Source organism: Apteryx rowi, unplaced genomic scaffold (assembly GCF_003343035.1).
Source record: "Apteryx rowi isolate R43461 unplaced genomic scaffold, aptRow1 scaffold_688, whole genome shotgun sequence".
Lineage (NCBI taxonomy): Eukaryota > Metazoa > Chordata > Aves > Apterygiformes > Apterygidae > Apteryx > Apteryx rowi.
The window spans coordinates 55,840-83,251 of NW_020450969.1; the positions used below are offsets into that span (position 1 = coordinate 55,840).

The window sequence follows — 27,412 nt, forward strand, 5'->3', positions numbered from 1 at the left end:
AAAAATTTTCTAAGCAGGTCTAATGAGTAAATCCTTTGAGGAATTGAGACTTCTGAAACTGTTCTGTAAAATCACAGCAGTTTGTTTCACTTTTATCCTTGGATCTCAGTGATGCTCTCTACTAAACATAAAACAAACAAGCTTATCTATGAAATGGGGCTGTCAAGTCACCGTCTAGATCAGAGATTTTAATGACACATCCTTGTGTCACAAAATGTAGTTATAGTTCCTATGACAACTATTCCTGTCTCCTCCGGAGCGTGGACTAATGGTAGTGTTTTGTTATGTGGCCATGTAACAGTGGGCACTGTGGCAGCCTCCTCATCTCAGCCCCAGGGTTTGCTCCTAAATGGCATTTAGCTGAAGCCCACGTGTCTTGTGTGGAACGTGAATTTGAGTGACTGACCTTCGTTTTGCTTATGGCTTGCCACCTCTGTCTTCCTGGTTTCCTGTTCTTTATTAGTAGGCTTACTTCTTACTAAAATACATTCGGTAGGGCTACCTTTATTAGTAAAAATTTCTAGAAATTGATCTCTGTGATAGTAATTCTATACACTATGTGACAAATGTGAACTGACTATTAACAACAGTATCTTATCAAGTAAACAGAGTACTAATCCGTATTTAAACCAATCTGCTCACCAAAATTCATGAGAACAGAGGCCAAATGGGACTATGTAGCAGATTATTGCAGTTACTTCTGCAACACATTCAGGAAAAAATTATAACAAATTGAAGAGATATATTAAAAGACTTTATTCACAATAGAGAAATTTTTACAAATATAAGTTCTTAAAAATTAAGCATCTTGATCTAATATGTATTCCATAATTTCAGAGTTTATATAAAGGTGAAAAGACTAAATGGACTACGTACAAATCAAAAACAATTTAAATGCATCATAGAAATGGATAGTATGTATGATGAAGTCACCATAGAAACAGTGAACTATTGGGCATTGCAAAAATCTGCATACAACCAACACATATGTAATACTTATTTCACAAACTATCAAAATGGTGGTGTTGTTTTCATGAAATAATATGGGTGTCATTTAAAATTATTCACCTCTTAGGAGTTAACATATGTAGATTTACCTGCATTATTAGGCTACAAAGAAATGGAAGAAGTATAGGCAGTGTGTTCCTGCAAAGTTTCCCTCCCTCCCCAACCAGTAAAGCAATTTCTCTCGCTTTTATGAATGACTAGGTACATAGAGTGACCATCACTAGCCACTTCCACACAGCTGGTTAAGTGAATGGGAATAGACTGAGTGTTTTCTCAACAATCGAGCAATCACTGCTAAGTACTGACTGTTTCAAAAACAACTGTTCTAACTTTGGTGTTTTAGGGTTGTTTTTTTAAAAAAAAAAAAAGAAAGAAAATCAATATATTCTCAGTTTATGAAAAGATTTTTTTTCTTCTTACAGTCAGCAGATCTACACGCTGTACAATCTTCTCGTCTACTTACATTAGTTTACAAAAAGTACAGTATAGTGCAGTTTGTACATACAACCTGAATACCAATACCAGTCACATCAAATTTGTGCTCTTGCAAATCATAACTCCCAAATTAAAAAAAAAAAACCATACTGAATGTCTGTATTATGAGGAAACAGTCATGACACTTACTTATATATCTAAGTACACAGGACCCAATGCATACAAGAGTTTTGTGTTTGCCTGCTTTTTGAAACAAGGAAAATAGGTATCTGGTTTTCTATTGTTTCTCTTAAACTTACTAAGTGAGCACAAGATCACTAGACACATCTGGGGGAAGCAGACTGTGGTCAAGAAAACCATATAAAAACAGGCTTACAAAACACATTTCTCAAAGATGATTTTTTCTGAGCTATTGTAGTTATTTAACTGATGTGAGGCCTATAGCAGCATGTGCACAGTTGTGGTAGGCAGCAGCAAATGACCCCAGAGATAAAGATAATTAAGACAAAAGTAAATGTTACTACTTTCTTTTGTTAAAGGGGGAAGAGAATTTAGTTTTATTCCACAGTGATAATTTCTCTGCGGTACCTGGAAAAAAAAAAGCTCCCTTATAAATAGTTTTTGAAGAAACACCAAGAAATACGATAGTCCTCCAATGATACAAATTCTGGAATATCAAAATAAGCAGGAGCCCTGCTTTTCAACAGAGGAGAACTAAGACTTCATCCTCACGAGTTCTCAAACTGTTACTGTGACATACATTGCTCTCATTCCTTTGAGAGAATCCATACTTTCTTCTTCTTTTTTTTTTTTTTTAAACTAATCATAGCACTACAGCAAAAAAGTCCTATGTCCATGTGAGCAGGCGGATGCACATGCACTTGTATCAGTGCTCCCTGCTGTGGGCTGCGCAGGCTCCGCCAGGGTCCTCTGCTAGTCTCCAAGGGTGAACGCACAGCTCTGCTGGCCCTGCGACAGCAGCAGCGGTGCCACACCAGCCCCCTACATAAATGCCCCCTATATATGTGTTTTTGGCGCTTACGTGGTGGGTGCTACCTGCTCTGCAGTGGAATGGGGTGGGCAGTGCTGTCTCTGCCCATGCCAGGATGGAAAGGTTATGGGCCAGCCTCCAGCTGCTCCATGTAAAACTATAGTCAGTCATCTTTGCCCTTGGCTTCTACCTAAGAAAAGCCTACACTGCAGACCTCTACCACTACGGAAAAAAGTCGTATTAGCACTCTGTAAAATGCATTCTGTAACACCTAAACAAATGTGCTTCCGCAGCTGTGACTGATTAGCTACACTGGACACGTGAGCTCTCATTAAATAACTTTGAAGAAGACGTTCAGAACCATATTTGTTTTGCTGCAGTTGAATCAGCTGCTAATGTGCTTTCTCAGGATGGGAAGTGAGGTGTTATATCCTCCTACTCAATGTATAAAAGTCATCCTGTCACTAAATGAAAATCTACATGGATGTAAAAATCATGTAAAACACTCTAAGCTGCACTTAAATAGAGAAAGGAATTAATTGTGCCTGATTTTTACCCTTTGGTGATGCCATTAAATAGAATATTTTTGGCAAAGCTGTTACCTTTCTTAGTAAACTGGGCCTCTAATCTAAGGAATATTGTTTAACACACTGCATTTCTGTCACTTCGAGAAGGCACAGTTAGTGCTTTCAAAAATTTTTATTCTGTGCTGGAGAACTTCCACAATGAATGATTACATTTTTTTTAAGGAGATGAGTTTTCTTCAAGGCATCTGAACTCTAATTTTTTTCATGTAAATAAATACAATAAATTACTTTGTGACAATAAACCAACAGGGCTGGTGTCAGTCTGAACTAATCTGAATGTTTGAGAAAGGTACCCAAATCCAAACAAATTGTCTCTGGAATAATTCTCAGCTCAGTTTTGAGAAGAATGTCATGGAGTTTTTATGTTTTTTTTTTCTTTTTACTCTCCAACCATATGAAAGCTACTGGACTAAATTCATAAAGAAGAAAAGACTCCCTTACTTATTGAGAAATGGCTATCTTATTTTACTCAGTACTAGCCTGACTAAACAGATGAGAATAGCTCCACTTACAAAAGGGAAGAAACAATTCAGCCTATAACAATATTCTAATCAAACCCTGAAAACCAAGGTCTGCTAATGAATGTGCTAAATTCATAAAAACTGATCTAGAATAACTTCAATGTATACTGCAATTTCTAAGAGAGTTGTGTCTGCATGAGATGAAAACAGTCCAATGTAGACTTCATTGACAATGAAATACATCAGATACTTTACCAAATAATGATAGACCCGCATAAAAAGAGGCTGTCACAGTCACAAGATTTGTCTGGGATGACACACAAACAAAACAAATTAACATAGAACAAACAGAAAAAAAAAGCTCTTTATACTTAATTCAATATGGCTTTTTGCAACATGGCAAAATATTACAGCTTAAAGCAGACATCTCCTCACAGAGGAGGAAAGAATTTTGCAGTCAAATCAAAAGCATAACAGGAAACAAGTAACATGCAGACCAGACCCTTCTGTCCTTTTTGGCCAAGGTGACACTGCAGCCTAACAAAATCTGGAGAGATGTGATGTTGCATTTCTTTTCTAAGAAGTGGTTCAGCTGGATGAGACGAATGAAGATTTATTGTGAGTCTGGGTCCATTCATAAATATTTACTGGTAAAGAAAACAGACTGCAAAACACTTGATTTAAAAACTTAACTCAGAAATTTAAAACCAAATCATGTGCCCAAGTCTTGGAAAGAAATATAAGGAATGAAACAAAATATAACTTAATCATGATCTATTTCTGGTTTTCTTCTTTATTTCCATCATCTTTGTGAAGAACAGGGAGGGGATGAGCCTCTGTGTTGAAGACCCAGTGTTCAAATGGAAGAAGATCATCCTCAGAAAACAGCAAATATAAGTACCTGGCAAGAAAAAGCAGGTAACATGCCTACATCAGGGAGGTGAAACTAAAATAGTTTTCAGGCAAAAATAGACATTCAACTTCTATAGATGAATGTATCAGTGGAAACATGCCTGAATTGACCATACACAATACTTTAGCAAGTCCTAGCATCATAATGGTCAGCACAAAGCGCTGGGACTGCAACTCAGACTAGACTCAAGGGCAATAGCAACTGGAGACCTATGAAAGAACTCTTCTAGCCTCATAGAGGACAAAGAAGTAAAGTTTAGGCTTTCAGTGTTAAATATCACTTCACTACCATTTCATCCTTAGTAAATTTTTTTACCTATTGTTTTGATAGTATAAAACCATAGCAAGTTTTTTTTTTTCCCCCTTGAATGTCCACGTATATCAAGTTGTGGGAGTGAAAATATTGTAGTCCAATCCTGTCTTACTTCCAAAAGCAGGATCTGGCTTAGGATAATTAAAGAATAAAACTAGCATTAGTCCAGTCTTGGATAGCCAGTTACTAAGGAGGACTAGGTCTATTAAAAACAGTAATAAACAAATGCAACATTTTCTTATTTTCACAATACAAAGGTAGTAGTTACTATAGCACTAATATAGAAGTCTGCTTAGGAATGAAAGTCAGCGTAGCAAGTTAAAGTTTATTTTTTTTCAGTCACCAACCTTTTGCAGCTTTAGAGAGTGGTTTCAATCTGTACAGCTGCAAATCAGAAACCTTGCTGGCTTCATGATATTTAAAAGTAAAATCTAAAAAAGCCCTGAGGGCTTTTTGCTTGGTCTAATTCTGATATGGCAATGTAAAAGATATATTGGAGGCAGGTTATTGTCTGCACACTCTAAAAAAATGCCATGTAGGTACATGTATGTATTTCATACATCCCATTTACTTTAGTAATACGCTTTCTGTTGAAATGGCATAATTACTTCTTTCTGTGCTTTCCAGCTTACTGTTGCACAGTAAAAAAGGGAAGAGATCAAGACAAAATGTTCTCTATTTCATTAAAAAATTAGGATACAGTGATAGAGAATGAAGGCTTTTCTTTTTCTCCCCTCTTATCAGGCTGTGTGAGCTTACCATGCAAGCTGACTCCTTTTTTTCTTAGTCTGTAGTTTTAAAATGAAAAATATGCAATACAAACCTGATAACAGTCCTCTGTGTACTAAATTTGTTTCACTAGTGTTGGTGTATGTAATTAGATCCTATCAAAGTTATGATATGTAATTTCTCAACACAAAGACTATCTAATACCTTTAACAGAAGTGAGAATAATTTCCAGAAGTCATAGAATTTAGTTTATTAATATAGAAAAAAAGAAAGGCAATTTGGCTTCCTGTCCCTGAAGAGGAGCTCTACTGTTCAAGTCAGATTTTGTTACCTGAATGTCAAGGATACTAATGATAAGCACTTATCCGTAAAGATGATACACAGAACTACTTTACATTAATGAAAGTCAACTTTCTTAACTTACTTGAGTGTCTCTGAAAGAAAGAAACTTTGCTGCACATCATCATGGCTTTGATGATTGTTATAAACATCTCTGATGCCAGAATAGCCACCATCTACTCTGCAATATTTTTCCAGTGCCTGAAGAGGGATGAAAGGGAAAAAAAACTCAGCAAGTTTAGCAAAATGAATCATCTGTCAGTTTTCCTTTGTTTGACAATAACCTGTAGCTACAAAKAATCGTTCACAAACTTTTTGAGAACTTGAAAATTAGATAAAACTATAGATATAAATTTATTTTTTTTAACGACGCATATATGTTTAATTTCACATTTAGGAAGAGAAGCAAAATGATAAATTAAAAAAAATGAATGAACACATACCAGTTTTCAGAGAGGAACACATCTGGATGTGATATTTTAACTTATTTAGTTTTCCTCTTCTTAGTAGGGTACCCTCTCTATCACAGGCTTGTCTACACACCTCAGAGATCCTGTTACATTCATCTTCCTTGGTCATATTTTATTGCTTAAAAATTACCTTGATAGAGTTAAATGCCACTATAAAGTCCAAAGATTCTTAATACCATACATCTTTGCCTTTAAAAGAGGTAATGATATTGGAAAAGTGATAGCATTTAGCTTTTCAATTAAGAAGTCTCCCACCTTTGCCAATAGTAGTGTGTTGGTCTATTTAGGCCTTAAACACCTTTCTCTCAAAAAGCAAGTGCCCAATTTGTGAAAATTCAACCCTTATGAAAGTCAGCTCTCAATTTGCTGTATAGGTTGTTCAGTTTCCCTTCCTAATTATTTTGTCTTTCAGTGCGAAACCTCTGGGCTGTGACTGAGTTTCTTCTGCAGAAGGTCCTATTTTTTTCCTTTCTGAAAAAGCTTTGTCTATGTACACAGAAGTAGACAGAAAGGTAATATCTGGCTAGACTTAATGCAATAGGTTTTAGATGTGAGAATAAGAGTGTTTTTTCTTTAACTAATTTCCAGATTCTGTATTCAATTAAAAACTTGTAATACAAATGATGATTGATTTCTATTTTACAATAACAAAGAGCGCACACACCGCCAAAGACTCAGGTACACGGACCTTCTCACAAATATCATTTCTGTTCTGCTCACAGAAATCTTATTATATATGACCAGCTAATTTTGAAGGAGAAAACAGATTGATGAAGGGAGTATACAGAAGGGCAAAAATAAGTAGAATACGTATCTGGTGATAGCATAGTAGAAGACATACACAGTTATACATTTTAATATACTTTGCTGTTTTTCTATATTTATATTAGAAAGATGTTTGCATTAGAAAAGTGGTATCTATATATGAGTCTAACTTCTTTAAAGGAGACTGCTACCCAATACTTTATCTGAATGTTAGTTCTCTTATCGCTGCTCTTTGTTTAAAAAATATTCATTCATCTTTAAATACTCTTCATTTTTCTTATTCTGTTTTATAATAAGTATCTGATATGATGCAATATATTAAAGGAAGCAAGAGTATCTAAGATGATTATATTCAAAACACAACTCATTATTCAAAAACAAATCCAGGAAGTGATCTTTAGCCCTAAATTATTCCTCACAATGAAAACAACAGTAAGCATTCTGGATTCCTGCATTTACTCAGGACCACACTGCTCTGTGACATGCTGCTTGCTGTGCAGATAGGTRTTAGAACAATAACTTTCAGGCAGAAATAACTGGAGCTGTATCAAAACCCCAACAAAGAGATGAGAGGCTCTACTCCCATGAGACAACTAGTTCCTCTTCTGAAGTTTTTACAAATATCACTGAAGTGATTACAGGATGTATAGCCTTTATTTAGAGAAAGATGTTGTGTTTCAAGCCACATATGGTAAAAAACTATGAAAAGGCAGAAGACAAACAAAGAGGCAGAACAAGATTTTTTTTTTTTTKWGAGAGAGAGACAGGAATAAAATAATGATTACTGAGGTATCTTTCACCTTCACCTCCTCTAAAAGATGTTGAAGATCTGTGTCTTGCTGTGAGTATATATCCTATGCTTCCTTATTTTTGCTAGAGTTCCTGTAGCTACTGGCAGATATTTAGCTTGCATGTCAGGCTCTCCATAGTTTTTGCTGGAGAGTAAGCTGCCTATTGTATATTTAAAAGGAACTTTTCTCCAAGAGACATCCTTTTTAAAATATAACAGGCCTATTTGTCTTTTCTTGTGTGTCTTTAGCTTCTCTAATTTTTCAGGACACTTTTAATGAGTGACAAATATACTTAAGGTTAAACAAGTAATTTCCCCTGGCCGGTACTCCTTTCCTCTCATCTACTTCAACCTGCGATGAATTCAAAATGCTGAATCTGTGTCTAGATTTTCAATGTCAAACACAAGATTATGTTTTCCAAGGCACAGCAGAAGTAGAACTTGAACTTGAAGGATAAGGCTTTTATTCAAGGAAACATCTGCATTCTAGTCAGGGTGAGGAAAAATAAAAGCAAATTGCTTTGGGGTTTACGTGCTCTAACATGTAGTTAGAGCCTTCTTTATGAGGATCACTGGAGTTCATTCTAGAGAGATAGACTAGAAGCACCTGAAAAGACTGCTATGTTTTAAACTAAGAGGTTAATTTGCACCATGTAAGCTACTCAGTGGCATCTACCTGGTGCAAACGTGAAGCACCTTGACCCCTCAGAGCTATCTTGCACTTACTAAAGGAACATTCATGTGTGGTATTAGCGGACTATAAAGGCTGTTGGGTATCACCCTCCTTTAATTGGCAACAATGTCTTTTTGTCTCCATACCTTCAATCTCAGAATATGGTAATTTTCACACTTGGAGTCGGGGGGTGGTGGTTGGGAAGAAACAATAAACCACGATTTAAATTAGTAGTTTTCTGAAAATGAGGGTGACTAAGATCAGTTATGCTAGTGATGGAACACATCAAATGGAGTGAAAACTGGCTGATCACAAAGGAAAAAAAAACAGTGCTAAGACTTCAAAATATGTGCCACATTTATAATGCAGAAAGGGAGACTTTCATGAGCTGAGCTGATAAAATCTTTCTGACTCAGTTACAGTGGATATTGATGTCGGTCATAACTGCATTTTCTCCAGCTACTGAAGTGCAGCACAATCTTGGAATTGAGCTAAAGCAGCAAAGCAAGTTTCCAAAGGAAAAATTTAGAGGAAAGAGCACCTAAAGAACAACTTTTTCAGACAAAGGCAATCAGTCTGATTGTTTCCGCTTTATTCTTGTTTCAGTCTCTGCTTCCTCTTCATGAAACTGGTGTTGGTAATTAACCCCCCCCTATTTAGAGGTCAGAGATTTCCCCAGTAACACTGGGATGAGGTCGTGTCTTCTCTGGTACAAGAATAAGGAGGACGAGAGAGCAGAATTTATGAAGTGGTCTTGACATGCTGGAACAAATAATACAGTATCATGTGGAACTGTACAGGCTACAGAAGACATCAGGGATGTCTTCTAAGAGCAAAAAAGAAAAAAAAGAAAAAATATTTGAAGCCTACAACTGACTCTATAACATCTGTGAATTTGCAGGGTTTGTTTTTGTGAAACACTCAGCTGCAGATTAGGACAGGGAAGATGGGAATGCACAGAATGGGGCCAGCTGCATCTCCCACACATGGGCTCTAATCCATTACATTAGAGCCAAACTAGAGTAACTACAAGAATGTTAAACAAGCAACACATGGAGAGTGCTAAGAAGATAAATGAGTGTATGAATGTGAATTAAGTACAAACAAACTGAACCAAAAGAGTAAAGAATAATAACAAGAAAAACATTCAATTGTTTATAACACTGTTATCAGTGTGGGCAGCAAGAATGAAGCAGGAAAACATCTCCTAGAGAAGAAACGTACTATAGCTGGCATTACTGAAGCCTGGTGGGATGACTTGCATAAACAGAGATTTTAAACATTCCAATTATAATCTGCCTGGGAAGATTTCAATAGTAAAACATGTGCCTATGCATGGTGTCAGCAAATAAGAAACTAAGGGAATAGCACTCTAAATYGGAGGGTTTTTTTTTTTTAATTGTTTTAGAATCATTAGCTCAGAACCATGTGGTTTCAGGGCAGATAAAGCCAATACCCAAGGCAAGTAAGATGTCCTAAATAACTACAGTCTACCTAGCTGAATATGGAATACTGAATACTGCTGACAATATTTAAACAATGAAGAGTTAAAGAGTAGAAGTATAGTTAATGCCTTTTTTTTAATAGAAAAGCAGATTTTACTATAAATGTTATTCTTCAAGGGTATCTGATTACCAAACTTACAATGTTCTTTATGTCCAACATTCAACTCAGTATCTCGTACTGTGATTATTGAATACAATTACATATTTTTGTTGTTGTTGATGAGGGAACCAGGTAACTGGCAGATGTCACGCAGTCAGAACTATGAACTCTTAACCCAGTAACAGCTTTCTAGTAAGGTTTCTCAGGGATCAGTAACTGTGTGACAGTCTTCTGCAACTAGTGGACAAGGACCACTCAAAAAAAAAAAAAAGTATAATACATGCTCCTAGAAACAAGAGGTGTTGGTCAAACCAAAAAACAGGAATTTTTTTAAAATCCTGGAAAGCAACAACTCTGTAAAAGAGTGAAAGGTCACTTTAAACCAGCAGAAAATAAGGCCACAAAATAAAACCAGTTATGAAATACTGCACAGAGTTCTGTTTTCAGTTTTTTTGTGTTTTTGTTAAGGACGAGAACTCCCCCAAAATGCTCTGCAGCTTCCTGGATCTTACAGTAAGAGCTCAGTCTGCTTAGAAATTCCAAAGGAAGAATGAAAGGTAGATAAAACAGCAACGTGAGAAGAAAATGAGGCTGTGTGAACTCTGGGAGTGTAATAAGAATCCATGCCGAGAGGATGAAACAAGGTAAATCCAAAGCCTCTCAGCTCTAACAATAAGAGCAATTAACCACTGAAATAAGAGAACCRATGGATTTTGCATGCCAGTGTTTTAGTCTAGAGTAGTTGTCCTCTTGGAAGACTCATGTTAGACAAACACAAATTGTTAGATTCAACACAGCTAGTTGAAACTCACAGGCTGGTGGGATACAGAAATTCAAAGCCAGATGAGATTGGTAGCATTATTGGAGTTCAATCCAGATGCCCTAGGCTTTTTAAAAGTGACTTATTCTCAAAATGTTAGGTGCTACCTAGTCACTTAATCTTGGCCCTAATCACAGTAATTAAAATCGCTTTATTGCAATTATTGTTGAGAATATGCTTCATAAAACTTATTTCTGTGTCCAAGGCTCAAATTTGACGCATGTTTGCACCTTCTGTTCACATGTAGCAATACTCAGTATCTTGAGCAGTACATCCAAATGTGACCCTGATCTGAGAAGTATTTAACAAGGAGAAATCACAAGGCGTTTTTCTAAAATACAGTATCAGCAAGACTTGATTTAGTCAAAATGATCTTATTTAATCTATTTAGTAAATGAATCTCTGGATATTTAAAGATGATCTTACTGATTTAAAACAAATATTTATGGTCCAACTGCTAAACAACATCCAGGTATTGTTCAGTAGCTCACTTAGCAAGATATTAGGACTTAATAAGAAAACAATTCTCAAAACATTACCTCTACAGCTTCCCATCCCCACTGCCTGTACTTTGGGTCATGAGTGAGCCTCCACATGTACATGTAGGTCTCTATGACTTCTGGTCGGAGGATGTAGTATTTTTCATTCTGCCTTGTAGCAATGGCCTCAACACCACCATCAAATCTGAAGGCTTCTGGTCCCAGCTTCATGCCTACTCAACATAAAAATAAAGGCAAAAATACAGGCATTAAAAAAAGTTTTAAATGTCTAACCTTCCAAATCAAGTGTCCTTTCATGTGACACCAGCCATGTTATCCAAAAGGTATGTAATTTTTGAAAGGTACTGCTGCATCTCCTGCTTTAATGTTTTGGAAATAATTCACAATGGAAAAGAGCTATTCTTCATCAATGCCTCAGACTGCAGTTCCAGTTTGAATAGTGATGCTAACATTTGCATTCTCAAAGACTTCATATAACAAGCAACATATTAAATTTTGCTTAAAAGATGAGGATATTTACTTTTCTATATCAAACTTGAAAATACACTCTGGGACCTGAAATGCTGCCAGGGTTGTTTTCTTGAGAAGATGAAAGAATCCAAAGAAATTTCCTGCACAGAGTTCCACTTTGTGCAATTCTATTGTTTGCAGCATTGCACCAACAGAACTGAGAATAAAATACTTTTTTTGTGTGGGTAAAACGTGGTTAATAGGTATAGTGATGCATAAATGAACAGAATCCCTCTCTTATTTGTATTAGGCTATATAGAAGTTGACAAAGTGAAATGTTAATTGCTGCAATGAGTAGATATGATTCCAGTACAAAGAAAATATTTGTTAACAGAGCAATCATTCTTAAAGTTACTCGTGGAGCAAACAGTATTTTAAAAAAAAGGATGAAGAGTTTTCAGCATAATAAAACTTTCATTGACCATTATGCAAAAAATACTGATAGCTGCCTTTACAAAGCAGAATTATGAAACTAATCTCCGTAATACAGTACTTACTTGTACGATCATAGGATTCATGACAAGTCCTAGCAATTTCAGCACCAAGCTCAATGTGATGGCCTGTCTTGTCATTAGGTGCTCCATCTGCTCCTAGAGCAAACATGCCTCCAGCAAAACAAGTCAGATGTCCCATCTTGTGTTCAAGCAGTCCACCCTTCCACTCAGCGATGTAGGTCAGCCCCCCGCTTGATTTCCGAATGAGGTGGGTCTCGATGGCCTGCAGAAATACATGGTTTCACACCAAAGGTACCATTTGGTAGAGCATGAAGGACAAAGATGAAAATCAGAGCAGTCTGAAAACTGTCTTACAGGCTGGCTGGCTTGTTTCTCTCAGTATTGGCTTTGCTTATGAAGCAAAATGGGTAATATGAGCTAACATAACCTCACAGAAAGTACAGGCAAACCAACACAGATTAACATACATCAGTAATGATGATTAGTTCTGCTGCAACTCATTGCAACTCACCCATACACCTTGTAAAAATATTGAAAAGACCTAAAAAAAGAAAATCCATTAAAAAATTCTTTTATTCCTTTCCCTCTCTACTTTGAGCAATTTCAGGTAAGGGAGATGCACTTTTAATAGTGATGCTGCATTCAGCTTCCATATTTTCCATTTATTTTAATTCTTACTTAAAAGATTTGGTTATTGATATAATTTAATGTCAGTCATATGTGAACATACTTCATATTCAAAAGATCTGACTTAGCGTACTGAACACTGTTAGGCCTCTGAGTCTATATGGCATTCCCAAAAAAGTCCAGTGAGTTTTCCCCCCAGAAGAATACCTCCAAAATTATCAATCAAAAGTAGAGCCTCTTCAAGATTTCTGGAAAAAACTAAGCAGAGTAAAAATATATAGATCTCCTAGTCAGAAAGTTATAAGTGGGTGCAGCAAGGTATGGTCACTGATGATTACAAAATTCAGGAAAACAACCATACCTTATGAGAGGAACAGAGTTCAAACAATGAATATGATGCAGAGGAGCACATTAACTAGAAACCCACACAGAAAGTAAGCTATTACTCTTGAAAGGGTATTGGAGAGGAGATGAACAATGCTACTAYGCACTCAGTTATCCACCAGTGTTCTGGTTTATTCTATTGGGATCATGAGATCCAGAACCATTAGTGAACATGCATTATGCATGAGGAAAAAAAAAAAAATCAGTACAGAGAACTATTAACAGATAAGCCAAAATTAAAAAAAAAGTGTTAGAAAGTATTGATGATAGTTATTTGTTCCCATTTAAACATCTGTAAAGGTTGTTTTAGAAGCATGAAAAATCCTCTGTAAACTAGAAGCAGCAGCAGCAGAATTCTACAAGTTTTACTCATTAGGTAGTTTTTTGGTGACAAGAACATCACCTTGAAAAAGACTTACACTTCCATTAATATTAGTGCACAGCATTTAGTAAGGATGTTTTTGTGCCTGCCTCCAGAACCTATTATTGGCTCAGAAAGCTCCTTGGGCCCTTTGTTTCCTTCCTGATCAAATGGTTTTAGCACTAGGTACCAACCAAAAAGCATACCTAAATTGTAAAGCAGCAATAAATAATGAAAACACCTGTACTTCAAACTGTACTTTAAATAAATCCCACATAATTTATCCTATAAAAATAGGAATTAAACATGAAGGGGGAAAGGGTGGGGAAAAAAACAAACAGTTTCTTAAAGCATCCAAACCACAGACCCCACTGTGGGAAATRAAAGAATTACAGAGGCTGAGTAGATGTCAAGCAAATCTGGGGGTTGCGTATTCCAAGTGCATCATAAAAAGCTTTTCTGTCATGTTGGGAATCTAATAGTGGAATATCTGAAAAATGTTTTTAAAAATAATGCTGCTTATAACATGTTTTTTCAGTTACCCATTTGGGTATAAAATATTTGAATTTATAGTTAAAGAAATGACAGATCCAGGTTCAAAGAACCTGCTGTAAAATGTCCTGCTGCACAAGCATATGAAATTTATCAGAAGATAGAAATAATTGGAAAACTTTCAGAATATTTCAGACTGCTTTTTGTATTCTTATAAAACTGCTTTTAGATTATAATAGGATGCCTTATTGTTCAAAATACACAATCATTTAGTGGGAARTAGCTTTCAGACTATTCAGGCATTGTGAAAAATGAGCTACCTAAAACCAAGTTCAGAAAGCAAAAACTTTTAATTTCATCATTTTTGGTATTCCCATCTAACCAAATAAAAAATTCTGGTAATAGTTGGTAACTCCACACGTCACTTAGCTGTTGTGTTGGAATTTATTTAAAAATAAGTAAAAATAGATTATGACTAAATTAAAGTATATAGCAAAATTTTTTTCAGTAAAGAGTTAATGAAAGACAGAATGAAGTTTTACTGTACCTGTCAGAAATAACAGTGAACCTGCACCATTAGAACTATAGTAGGTGGACAAGATTTGATTGCTGAAGCTGACTTCTAGTATGAAAATGGATTTTGAGATACCAATAAACCTTTCACAATTTTTTTCTCTTCTGGCTCAAGATTAAATTTCAAGCTGAAAAAAAAGATTACTTCTACTTGGGAAGTTTTAAGTTTAATCTAACTAACCGATGTTAAGAAACGAAGAAAAATTGATGTTAATTGATGTTAACAATTGCACAAAGTAAAAATATATGTTTCTAAATTAATTTTTCATATTTAGTAAAGAAAAATATCTTGGTTTTATAAATAGGCCTTATTAAGAACTAGTGCATGAGTCTATTTAAAGTTATTTTTATTATATAAGCATTTGATGTGTTATGGACTCTCAAACTGCCATGTCATACTTTGTACAATCACAGGTCTGAGTGCTAGATGAGTGGATATATCTGTACCTATGTATAAACATAAAATTACATATAAATCTACTGGAAATTCACAGAAATTGCTATTCAAATTCTTAATATTTTGACTGGATCTAATATAATGGTCTGTGCTTCTGTGAGCAGCATATCAAAATATTTTTCAGTGAGAATTTCACAAAGGTTGTAAGTACCATCAGATTGGCCTGTACTTTCTGAATAACATTTATTTTTTTAAATAAGCTTGATCAGGCCTAAATCATTAGCTGGAATATATGGGCAATTGTTTTAAGAATAAAAAGATTACAGAGTTGAAAAAATAGTAGGATGAGGAAGAAATACTACCAGTTTAATTGAAGATATATATAGGAGACTCTGAACTGGAACAGTAGTATAAAAGATAGAGCTGCAATCCCATATTGAAATGCTAATTGCTATCTGCAGTGCTGTGGAAACAGTTGTGGCAGGGATACTACCAGAAAGTATACTAAAGATACTAAAACAAACATCTTATAAAAGTAGACTGGAGAGTACAGTGATAAAGATCCACTCAAATGAAAAGTTCCACTTGGTAGAATTAATTTTGAATGTCATACTTAGAATCAATTTACTTTTATTTTGATATAATTATCTACAGATCTAAAAAAAGGGATTTTTTTTTTTTTTAACTGCTGCTCTATTACAACTCAATCCCTACCTAGGAATAATTCCTTTTAAGCTTCATGACTTGCAGATCAGGTAGGTGTCATATTTGTCACTATAGAGATTATTACTTCATTTTACCATAATGAAATATTCTCAGTATAAGCCAATATATAACATCTACAAACAATCAAAAAAGCTAGAAGCAAGTGGTCTTCAATTAGCTGAAAATACGTTATTGATGGATAATTGTTTGGAACTGGTACAGTTTTCCTTTTAAATAAATGGATTTTTTTTTTTTACTGTCTTCTAGAATATATTTCTGCAATGCAATTAGTAATTTCTTTCTATGAAGGTAATGCAAAGAGACTGTGCAACATGAAAGGTTGCAAAGAAAAAGTAGCTGCAATGTATGCTCCCAAAGGGAGTAATAGCAAACACTACCTGTGAGTGACTGAAGGAAAAATGAAATGAAAGAAAAAGACAGCTGAATTTAGGYTGTAGTGGAACAAAAAAAGGAGAGGAAGGAAAGGAGACTAAAGGGAAATGAATGCTATTTGCCAGATCTATTTTAAGAAATAAATTTACTGTATGTAAAGCTAACACAGCACACAGTTTGGAGTGGTACTTGCAAGCTCTTATAGCTTGACTAACTTTTATAGATGAAACAATTCCTTGCAAATTTTTTGTACTTTCATGTGCAATAGAACAGGGCTCTGTTTACAGTTCTCACTGCCCAAAATGCAATAAAACCTTTGATTAGATTACCTTTTTTTCATCTTGTGGAAAATTATTCCTTCTACAGAAAAACTGTAATAACGCCTGAACACTCATTAGAAACAATAAGAGCTCCCTTTGCATTTTGAATTCTGATTCAAGTGCACCTTGCATTACTTCTGGCGTCTTCTCAGTTCATATGTTAAAAAATTTGCCCTTGGCTATCTGTGATGCAGCAAGAACTGCACTGAATTAAAAAATTTGAATTTTCCAAGGTTACAGCATTCCAAATTGCACGTGCGTGCAATCTCCATTAACTGACAGCAAAAAAGCAGAATGGTCCAATTTTTCCCAAACTGATTTTCTGCCCCTTCTGCTCTTTTTTTAAGGTAACATATTCYGTGTTCGCTGTTTAGCATTCTGCTTCTGAGTCTTTACATTACATTGCCAGCCCTTATACTTGGAAAATTAAGCAGAACTGGTCCCTCTCAATAAATACCAATTTCCTCAGTGTATTTCCTCATTCCTTTGGTACCTGCCCTGGGGTCACCAGCAGAATCTGTATTTCAGGGAGTTGGGACCCTCTTATGCTACTGGGTCAGGTCCTCTCAACCTCCAGGGCTTGCGAGGGACAAAAAAMCAGCTTAAACACTGTCTTCACTGCTTGCCTTCCTCAATCCCTGACTTGACTGTGATGGGAAAAGTCCTTCCTTAACGCTTTCAGTTGTTTAGGACACTAAACTGGATTACTTAGAGAGAAGCCATAGAGGGTACAGCCACTGAGGTCATCTGAGAGTCCAAATGAGGAGTAAAAACCTGATCAACAAGCTTCTTTTTAATACAGAGTATTGTCTTGGTGGATTATGCTGACAGGTAATAAAAATATTAACAAAGACCCCTTAGACAGTTCAGAAGCAGGCTTCACATTAAAAATGTTCTGCACCTCAGAAAGTCGTTAAATTTGAAACAAACATGCACCATAAAAAAATTAACTTTGCTAAAAGGGCAGGGATAACAATAAATTACAAACCTCAACATGCAGTGTACAACTGCAGTTCTACTTCCTCTAGTGCTTATGCATTTTAACTCTCCTTATACAATAACTATTTAATTATGATTAATGAATTTCAATGATTACTTTTATTTTAAGAACAAAAATCAGGCATTTTATTTCCACCCTTCAAGACCTCACTGTAGCTGGAGATAAAACTGTCTTGCAAGTCATAATTACACACTTCTGTTCCTTAATTTGAAACTTTAAAAATCTGATCCCAGCTCTAAGTCTCCAGGGTTTATAATGTTTGTTTTGGGGATAATTACAGTACTGCATGTTTCTTTACAATGAAGCACAATAAATTATCTCAGTGCACACTTCTGATATATTTTTCTTTCTACAAGAATCTTCTTCATGAAAAGTATTTTGACAATTTAAAGCAACAGTGAACATGACAGAGATATCTACCATGTGATATTTCCAATGATTCAAAGATGTAAAATGTTAGTTGCTTACTTTTTTTTAATATTCATGGCTTGCACCAATACATTTTTATTGCTTTGAATCAGCACAAACCAGACAGATCAGGATTACTGTGGTTTTGCAGACTGTGGGGTTTATAAGCGAATGGCTTGCTATCTTGACTTGGAGTTTCTTCCCTCATGTTTTCTCTGTTGAGTTGATCTAATGCCACAGATGCATTTCTTTAGCCATCTTCATAATTCATCAAATTTATCCTTTGCCCAAAATTCCAGTAAGTTTATTATGAAAAGTGTAAAATTTTCATTGGTCCATTATTACAGCCATTTTATAGATGGCAGAAAAACGTTCACAGACTTTTTTTTTTTTAACTTAATTACTAGTTGATTGTGTTTTCTTGGATATTTTCATACATGTTTTAAATATGTATTACAAGACCCATGCATCATGCAAAATCATATTGTTAGAATAACTACAATGCAGTAATTGAAATAGGCAGCTCAAGCTTTTGTAAAAATGTATTTAAATATTTCTGACAAAGAAAAGTGTTATCTTCTCATCCTGAGATACTAACTGCTTACTGAACTTGGCTTTTCTAAGATCAAAACAGAAATTTGAACATGGAAGGTCTCTTACGTTTGTTTAAGCACAAAATATATAAGAAACATTTTGAAAGCTGTTAGGCACTTACTGCTTCTGGACTGATGACATATATATATATATATATATATATGATGACTATACAGACAAGCTTACATGTGAAATGAAGTAAGAATGCTTATAATGGAAATATCTAAGTTTTTAAAACAGAAATGTTGGCAAGCCTTTAACTACCACAACACCTACCCCTCCATTCATTAAAAAGATCATTAAGTTCTAGAGGAAAGCTGATAAAAGCTGTCTGAAAAATCTGCTTGTGTTTTTTTTGCTGTATAGATCTTACTGGTACCCGTGAGAACACTAAATGCTCTTGCACTAAATATAMTAAGTGCTGTCTGCTACCAGAAGGCTAAGTTTATCCATATTCTTAAAACAGTGTTAAAGGAATAGCATGAATCAAATGGTTACTTAGACAAGTCACTGTCAAAAAAGTTACATTATGTAATTCACAAATGTTCTAGAAGAAGTATATATTGATCCTGACAAGCTTTTTGCAGCATTAGCCTTTGTGAAGGAAGGGGAAATCGCGCAGTAAGTAAGGCTGCTCAGACAGGCAGGACGTTCCAGCGACAACAGCAAAGCCACAAGCAAAAAGGAGACAGTTTTTCTTGTGGGACTTTTCTTGTTAGTGTCCTCCTTAAAGTGTTCAGGCAACTTTACAGTGTGCTGCTTCTAATCACGATCCATAGACATGCAAATTTTTTATTAAGTACTTTCTGTAGCCCAAAACATAGAGACTGTGTAGTTATGAATAAATCATTATGGACATAAAAATCTGCAGAAGTCTTGAGACTTTCTGTACGCAATGGTAGAGACCCTCAAACCTCTTCCTTTAGTTCTGATAATAGGGGAAGTATATCTAAGAGGACAAAAGGGGATGACAAGTCTGGATGTTGTTCTGGTCTGTTAAGGGTAATGAATCTTGTGTTTCTACATAATACAGCTAATTCTATCTCCATGCACAGAACACTGCTGCAGTAGTGTGATAAATATTTTAAACTCAACAGCTGATGAAATGTGTAAATAAGCTGTGTGTTTACTCATTCTTACACATCTAAGGTATAGACATTCACACTATACACATTTTTGGGGGGTAATGTTGGGTCTACAGCACCATTTCCTTCTAAAGATCAGCTCCTATTGCACCACACTACTTGCTAATGCAGACTTATCCTATCATGTATTTTTCAGGATGCTACGAAGTGCTGAAGTACTCAGTGTTCAATTCATTAATATACTACTGGCTTTACACAATATGACAAACTAATCTAATTGAGTTGTTGCAGTTCTGTCATTGTTCGCATTAGTTACGTAGTTTTTAAGATCACTATAATYGCAAAGCAAACCATTTTAAACAACTTAATGGGAACTGCAATCAACACRGACCAGCCACCAGACTGTCACCACAGTTAAATATACCCTTATGAAACTCTGGAGATAAAAAGGGCGTATCTGCCAATATCATGTTTTCATTTTACTAACAACACGTTGTTCTCTCCCTCATTTCAATGAGAAAGGACTCTGCAAAGATTCATTTTATATACCAGAAAGGCTGAAATATCTACAGCTCTGAAAAATATTCACTGACAGTTGAATATTCCTTAAAAAGAACCACACCCAGCTTCCCACAGCCAAGTACAAACTAAGTATATCAAGGCTAGTCTCAGATGGTAGCAATGTGCAAAAAAAAATTTAAATAAAAGAGACCCTATGCATTTTTTATGTGAATACTCAAAATTCTGATGCAAAACAAGATGGCTTTTTATTTCTTTAATGCCCACAAAATTTTGCTACATTCCTTAATCATGTAACCCAGTCTAGCAGTAGACTTTTGGCAGTGCTGTTGAGATCTGGTGGAGAACAGCCGTGCTAATGCTTCACACCACCTTTTTTTTTTTTTGGTATTTATTTCCATTGTTTCTACCTCCATGTCATAGGTGGTCTGGAGATTACTGCTCTCAGGTGACCATGTTCTGAGCAATTGTTACCAGGTAAGAAAAATTAAGAAAAATCTAGATGACTAAAAATAAACTACCATTTTGCTAAGGTAAACTGCAGAAAGGCAACTGCTTTACCTCTCTGCTACCACTGGTTGGCAGAACTGAACAAAGGTGATCAGGAACTGCTGGTCAGGGAGTCTCTCCTTTTCTGCCAAGTTCCTCTGGGGTGAGTTACTGCTCTCCTTTAGAGCTTTTAGATATGCCACTTCTCTAGTAATACACTGAGGAAGGGATGGAGACAGTGTCAGAGAGAGAGAAGAAATGTTTAAGATCAAGAAAGTTTGCAGCAATGGCCATGAATATGTGTAATATGAAAATTAGGAAAAAATAACTAACCATCAGAGCATCAAGAGTGTGGGACAACCTATCAACAGAAGTAGTGGAAAAATCACCCTGCAACTTTTAAAATGAGGGCAGACTCAAGAGGGGAGGATTTGATGTGGTTGCTTCTGACACTGCTCTTGCTAGACTAGATTTAAGTGAACCCAAAAGGTCCATTTTTGGTCTAAATTATCATATTCTCTTACTAAAGCTGAACTACTGAATTGTCCCTCAGAGATCATCTGTGTTAACCAAAACCAGTAGAATCATTCTTGCACATGATGCTTGCAAAGACTGAGAATTTATCCTATAACCAATTACATTCTCAAAACAGGTAACATGACAAAACTGAATACATGCGTGAATGTGTGTTCTGTAACTAAACGTTGCATGCTATCCATTTAAACAAGTTTAAGAAGATCAGGTATTCTTACTTCCTGAATTATGGGAAACAAAGGACATTATATAAAATGCTGCATTGCTTTTCAAAAGAGAGAAAAGAACTTATGTTAGAAATACATTCACTTGTCTCTGTGCAAATTATGGAGTTTATGAATCTCTCTGATTGCTTTATAAATACATTAAGATTCAAAACAAGAATATCTGTCCCTTCTCCCATTAGAAATAAATTCTTCAGCATCAGCCAAATATATGCCTTATTCATGACAAACAGAAAAAGTTTTTAAATATAGCTTGACATCTTAATTATTGCTTTTAACTTAAGCCATAAAACAATCTACAGATGTTACAAAAATTCTAATAATTTTTTGTTTTTAACATGAGTTACTGAACAGAGTAAGAAATATTCCTGAAGCTTTAAATATTTCTAAATAAACTTCAGCTTTTTACAGTGAAGCGTAACTCACCATACATTTTCATTTGTGGTTTCTGGACAGCAAAAGATATTGAATTAGGCATCAAATCTTTACATCTCAATTTTAGAATGTTGTGGGTATATACTGGGCAGAATGGATAGGAATAATCATGCTATTCCCTTTGGCATAGTCTTAGATTCTGAAGAAAGCATCAGGGGAAATTTATCTAAGAAAATATGAAGCAGACTCAGAATGCCTCAAATGTGTAGGCTGTAGTCATAAAGAATGACTGCGCCTTGTGTAGACACTTAAATTGGCTTTAATTTAGATAAGTAAGGGATCAATAGCAATAAAGCCAAAATCAGCATGGATTTCAAAACAGGCTAGTAACTTTGGTGAAGAGCTCAGCATCTCAGTTGGGCCCAAACAGTCTGCAATGAATGCCATGATACTGCAACTTCCCTGCTGTTTTTAATCTGAACTAGCTATATTACAACATCAAGCTATACCTCCATGTGCACTTTCGACTTCGGTACAGATGTACATTGGTATAGAAAATGGAGAACATGAATGAACACCACTACTTAGGACACCCTGGAAGTCACACTCAACCAGCAACATGGTGAAGCCTAGCACATACTGATCATCTGATCCTGTCAAACACTGATATTCTGGACAGACATGATGCCTGGACTGTCTGAGAGTGATCACTACAATATACTAAGGCAATGGGTATATTGTATCTAGTTATATATAAGCAGAGATCAAGCCCTGTCATTGATTTTGCTACATTCAGTGACTGCTCCTGATCATGCAGTTCGGCTCCCGCAACTAATGGCTGAACGGGGAGAACTGGCAGAGCCATTTGCTGGAGGTCACATCTTCCACTCCCTGCCAAGATCTTGGCGTGCTCCTGCAGGGGATGGTTACAGCTTTCGTACATGAGGAGGTTGTTACCCTGACATAGCTAAGGTGTGAGTTTAAACAAAGCTGTGCTGTCACCCGCCTGGGTGGACACACCTGGGAGCTCAGGGTCCTGCCTGTCAAACAGGCTGCAGTAACTGTGCAGCCATTCCTGGCCCTTTCCCTGCATGACCAGGTAATGCGATGAAGCTCGTCACCTAAGTTGCACTGCTGTATGATTTGGGCTGGCTGAGGAGTAACCCAGGCACGCTACTGATGTGTAGCCAACTCCTTAAACCACTTGTGATTCAATGGTCTCAGTGCTTGTACTGTCCTATACGGGAGATTTTCTAATTCACCTTAATCTCCCTTGAGAAGTGAGCTGGCCAGCCCAACACCTCCACGCACATTACGATAAAACTGTCTACGTGGGAATTCCTCTCTACAGTTTAACTAATCTGTTTCTTTTCTTCTGAGGAAGCAAGCCTACATTCAAATACTTAGATCAGGTTGCCAGGGGACAGTGAAGTGATGCTATGGATCAGCGTCACCACCACCCATCTGCAGGCAGAAGAAAGCTGTGCTGAAGCCAGGGGAAGGTGAACCTTCAGCCTCAACAAAAGCAGCCGAGTGTCGGCCATCAGGAAAGTTAGCCATCTTTCACTCTGTGTTATGGGCTGGAATTTACTTGTCCCTGCTGATCCCTGGCAGGGCAGGACGCGATGTGCCTATAGTCTTGGCAGCAAGGGTCATGAGCACCACCATGTTGGAGATATTCCACCTGCAGCAGTTTCCAGAATAGCTGTATTAGCAAACCCTCATTTTTTAAGGCACGTGTCTATATACCAACTCTTACCCTGTCTAAGAATGTATTTAAAAGAAAAACTGGCATTATTACACCAGTGAAAGTCTTCTAGACTAGAAGCAGCTTTCAAGTGGTTCAAAATGCCTACCACGGTAAGATGAACTGATATCATATTATCAGACACTTTGTTCTCTCTTTTTGGCTGCCAACCTAATGGCTGAGCTATTACAATATCACTGTTCTTATGTTATAGCCTGAAATGTACTCAAGCCTAATTTAAAAATCCACCTTTTGCTCTGAAGCTGAAACCATGTTAGCAGTGACAATGAGGCTCACTAAATCCAAATCGTCACTTACAAAATTTAAAGGCAGGATTTTCTTTGCATCAGATACACTGTCCCTCAAATGATCACATGTGACTTTTCTCTCTAATGAAAGAAAATAGGCCCAATGAGTCAGGGTTGTATTTTTTTAATGCTATAACTTTTTGCTGCGTGGGAAGTAAAAGACAACTTTTGTCTCTCCCCAGGGATGGTGTATTTCCAGATGTATGTAAGAACAAGCAGATATTGCTTAACATCTCAAAGCATTGTCTACAGAGGCTCTGTACATACATACAGCTAACAAGAGAGAAAAGTGCTGGCCCTGGAGAGCTTACAGTCAAAACAGATGAAAGGATGGGGAAGAAAAGAAGTAATATTATCCTCTCTTTTATATATGTGAAAGCAAAGAACAGGGAAAATAGGTCATTTGCCCAAGACTGCAAGGAAAGCCTGTAAATATGGATTTAAACTTAATACTTCCCAAGTATCAGTCCAGTGTCAGAAAAACATTATTTCTCCAAAATCAGTATATTAAGGAAATAACATCAATAATGAAGCAAACTGCAAACCAGAAGGATCATAAATAGAATACCACATAAAATGTGATTATGATAAATTCCGATTTTTGAAAACTTTCTCTCATGTCCAATTTAAACAATTGGCTGTTTCATAAAAGCTGGAAAATATATCCTTGTTGTAAGAAAAGGTGATTGCACAGCAATAACCTTCTATTTTCATTTATAATTATCTACCATAATATATTGATCCCTCTTTTGACCACAACCAAAATTGACTGAAATAATGTGGAAATACAAAGAGAGGAATTCTCTCTTGGATATAGAGAAAAAGGACAAAAAGTATCTATTTATGGAAAACTGATGAAAAAATTTGAACTTCTATCTAACAGCTTCTTGAAGATCTTTTGTTGTTGTTGCATATTTTATACTTTTCACCCCCAGTATTAGAAAAGACTGACTGTATTTCAGTTCAAAAAAATTTAGCTATACTTTAAGACACTCCCCTTTTCAACAGTATCTGTCTTTTAAAAATTAATTCACTCTGGTAGCAAAGACATAAATCCCTCACACTGTCCCCAGAGCCTGTGTCTTTAGGATTATTACAGATTAGATTATTATGGCAAGGAAGATTTAAATCATCTCATTTACCTGAACAGCGTCATAATACATTTTCCTGCCTTCTTCATCTGTCTTGCCCGACATTAGCCATGCCTTGAGCAAATATTCATAAAAGCTATCCCCAAGCCCTCCAATGGAGACGTGATCTAAAAAGGGAGGGAACAGATTCAACAGCAATTTTATCTTCAATCTGGGCAATAAAATACAATTACTGTTCGAAACAGCGGTAGATTAATGCATTTAAACATCTCGTCCTACAGCAATCTTGTAATAAATGTAATCTTGGAACCTCAGAAAAAAACCTTAACTGGTATACAAAGAAAAATTTTTTTTAATTGATTACTTTTTCAGCAGAATAAAGCATCATATTTATTTAATGTCCATATAGTGCCACAGGACATAGGAAAGAAACTTAAGAATTCATAATCTTAGCATCTAGTTCGTGTTTATACTTTACCCCATAAAAAATGCGTTAACCCAAGTTCTTTTTATTTTAAAAATAGGAAACAAAGTAGAAAATGCACTCTAATTTGACAGTTTCTTTCCCTCTTAATTGGCAGGCATTGCTTTTATTTGTTGTTTTATTCACTAAAACTCCATTTAAGTCACTTCATAAAAAAGCCAACATGTTTTAGCTAATTACTGCAGAGTTGAATTTCAGGTTTTTAATGGCATTTGAAAAATTCCAATGCATATGTTTAAAAATAATATTACATTTTTGAACATCTGGCTGGTCTTAAAACTCAGCAGTGGCTCTAGAGAAGAAAAGGATACATCAACTCTGCCACATTTATGCGAGATTATTGCTGTCACATTCCTTTATATGGCCCTATGCTTACTGTATGAAATGATCTGGTACTACAAATGCTGTGACTATTCAACTGCACACATTTAGGACTTGACACTGTGAGCAATAACTACACACAAGTCAGGCCCTTTGATGTCAGCCAGACCACTCACGTGGAAGCTATTGATGATCTTAGCTGTTGGCACAAATTTGCACAAACTTGGTGCTAAAAAAATTCTTGGCAAAATTTTAATGGTCTATCATATGACTTTAGCATAAATCTCCTAAATACATAAAATATTACAACTATAAATTGTGTTTCTTTAAATTCCATTAAACTGAGAACATTAGTTAAGGATTTCCTTTATCAAGTTGATACTGCCTGCTAAAATCAAGGTACTTGGCATTTATTGCATCTTCAAGTGAAAGGATTTCCAAGTGCTTCACCAGGGCTGCTGTTTAAAAGTGTCAATTTTACAGTGGGAAAGGGCTCCACTAATTCCATCTCAGAAATCCAGGATGGAGATGTGGGCACATATATTGCGCAGCAAGTCAGTGAGTCATACAACAAATTTCTGGGCATGAGAAAAGGAGAACACGTATGGGGTGATCCAAGCTGACAGACAGAATGAGATGCAGATGTGTTAGTTGAAAGTCCATGGCATAGCTCATGTCTCCTAACATTTAATTCTGATCTTAGCTCCAAAGTTATGCCTCTGTTGGTGGAATTCAAAAGAAGAGAATTTATTTTTAAAATCCTTAATATTTTCTCTTCGTGGAATACATCCTTTTGCCTACTGTGTGGATTGGAAAGCCATGCAAATGTAGATGATGTACTTTTTTCTCTTAAATCTTGACTACCAGTGTTTTCTTTCCCTCCACTAGCCTGTAGCATACAAACAACAATTTAGTTTTCCAAAGGTATCCTTTCCCTTCACCAAACAAATACATTGCATCATCAAACCTGGATTATAAACAGCTCTTTTCCCTCCTCTTTTGAATGAGATTTATTAAATTTCTGGAAAGAATAAACCATTTATTTAATTAAATGTTCATGATTCAAAAGGAAAAGAGGCTTCTTAAAAAAATGAGAACATTTTCTATGATGGAAGGCTGATCTTTGAACAGCAGCATTTAAATGACCTTTATGGTTTCCTAAATAAATTACCATAGAAACCTCTGACATTTGCAAACTAAATAGCACAAGCACAGTTTCATCAATAATAAGCCCTGTTATTATATACATTATTGCAGTAGACAAATCCAACTGACRCATGCTGCAGCAAACCACTGTCAGTTTACTGTCAGAATAACAAGGACTAAATGAATTTACAGGAACAGTGGCAGTGATCCAGCAGTGTCCTTCACAGTTACAGCATTGCTAGATAAATAATGTTCAGAAACTGCTCTCCCCTCCCACTTGATGTTTGAGGGATAATACTTCTGTCTTGTTCCAATTAAGGGTCTGGGTTTTTTTTCTCTGTTGTAATCATCTGAAAAAAAGACTAGAAAAGCAATCTCAAATAAAACATCCTTCAAGTCTTATGTTCCTGATCTTCTACTTTGAAAAAAGATCAATATCTTCAAACAGAGGCAATTGAACTCAAAGAGGCAC

At 35.9% G+C, this 27,412-nt stretch overlaps 1 protein-coding gene across 1 annotated transcript in view; it reads right to left on the reverse strand.

The window, feature by feature from the left end:
* Positions 1 to 741: 741 nt before the first annotated feature.
* The window catches only part of MAN1A1 (mannosidase alpha class 1A member 1), a 111,672-nt gene continuing 85,001 nt past the window's right edge, over positions 742 to 27,412 (reverse strand). Inside the window, exons 7-11 of the mRNA XM_026086224.1 lie at positions 25,041 to 25,156; positions 12,406 to 12,625; positions 11,438 to 11,610; positions 5,861 to 5,976; positions 742 to 4,383 (exon numbers count right to left, since the gene is read on the reverse strand). Of these exons, the coding sequence (XP_025942009.1) occupies positions 4,257 to 4,383; positions 5,861 to 5,976; positions 11,438 to 11,610; positions 12,406 to 12,625; positions 25,041 to 25,156 (752 nt within the window). The 3' untranslated portion in view covers positions 742 to 4,256. The remainder of the gene's footprint in view (positions 4,384 to 5,860; positions 5,977 to 11,437; positions 11,611 to 12,405; positions 12,626 to 25,040; positions 25,157 to 27,412) is intronic.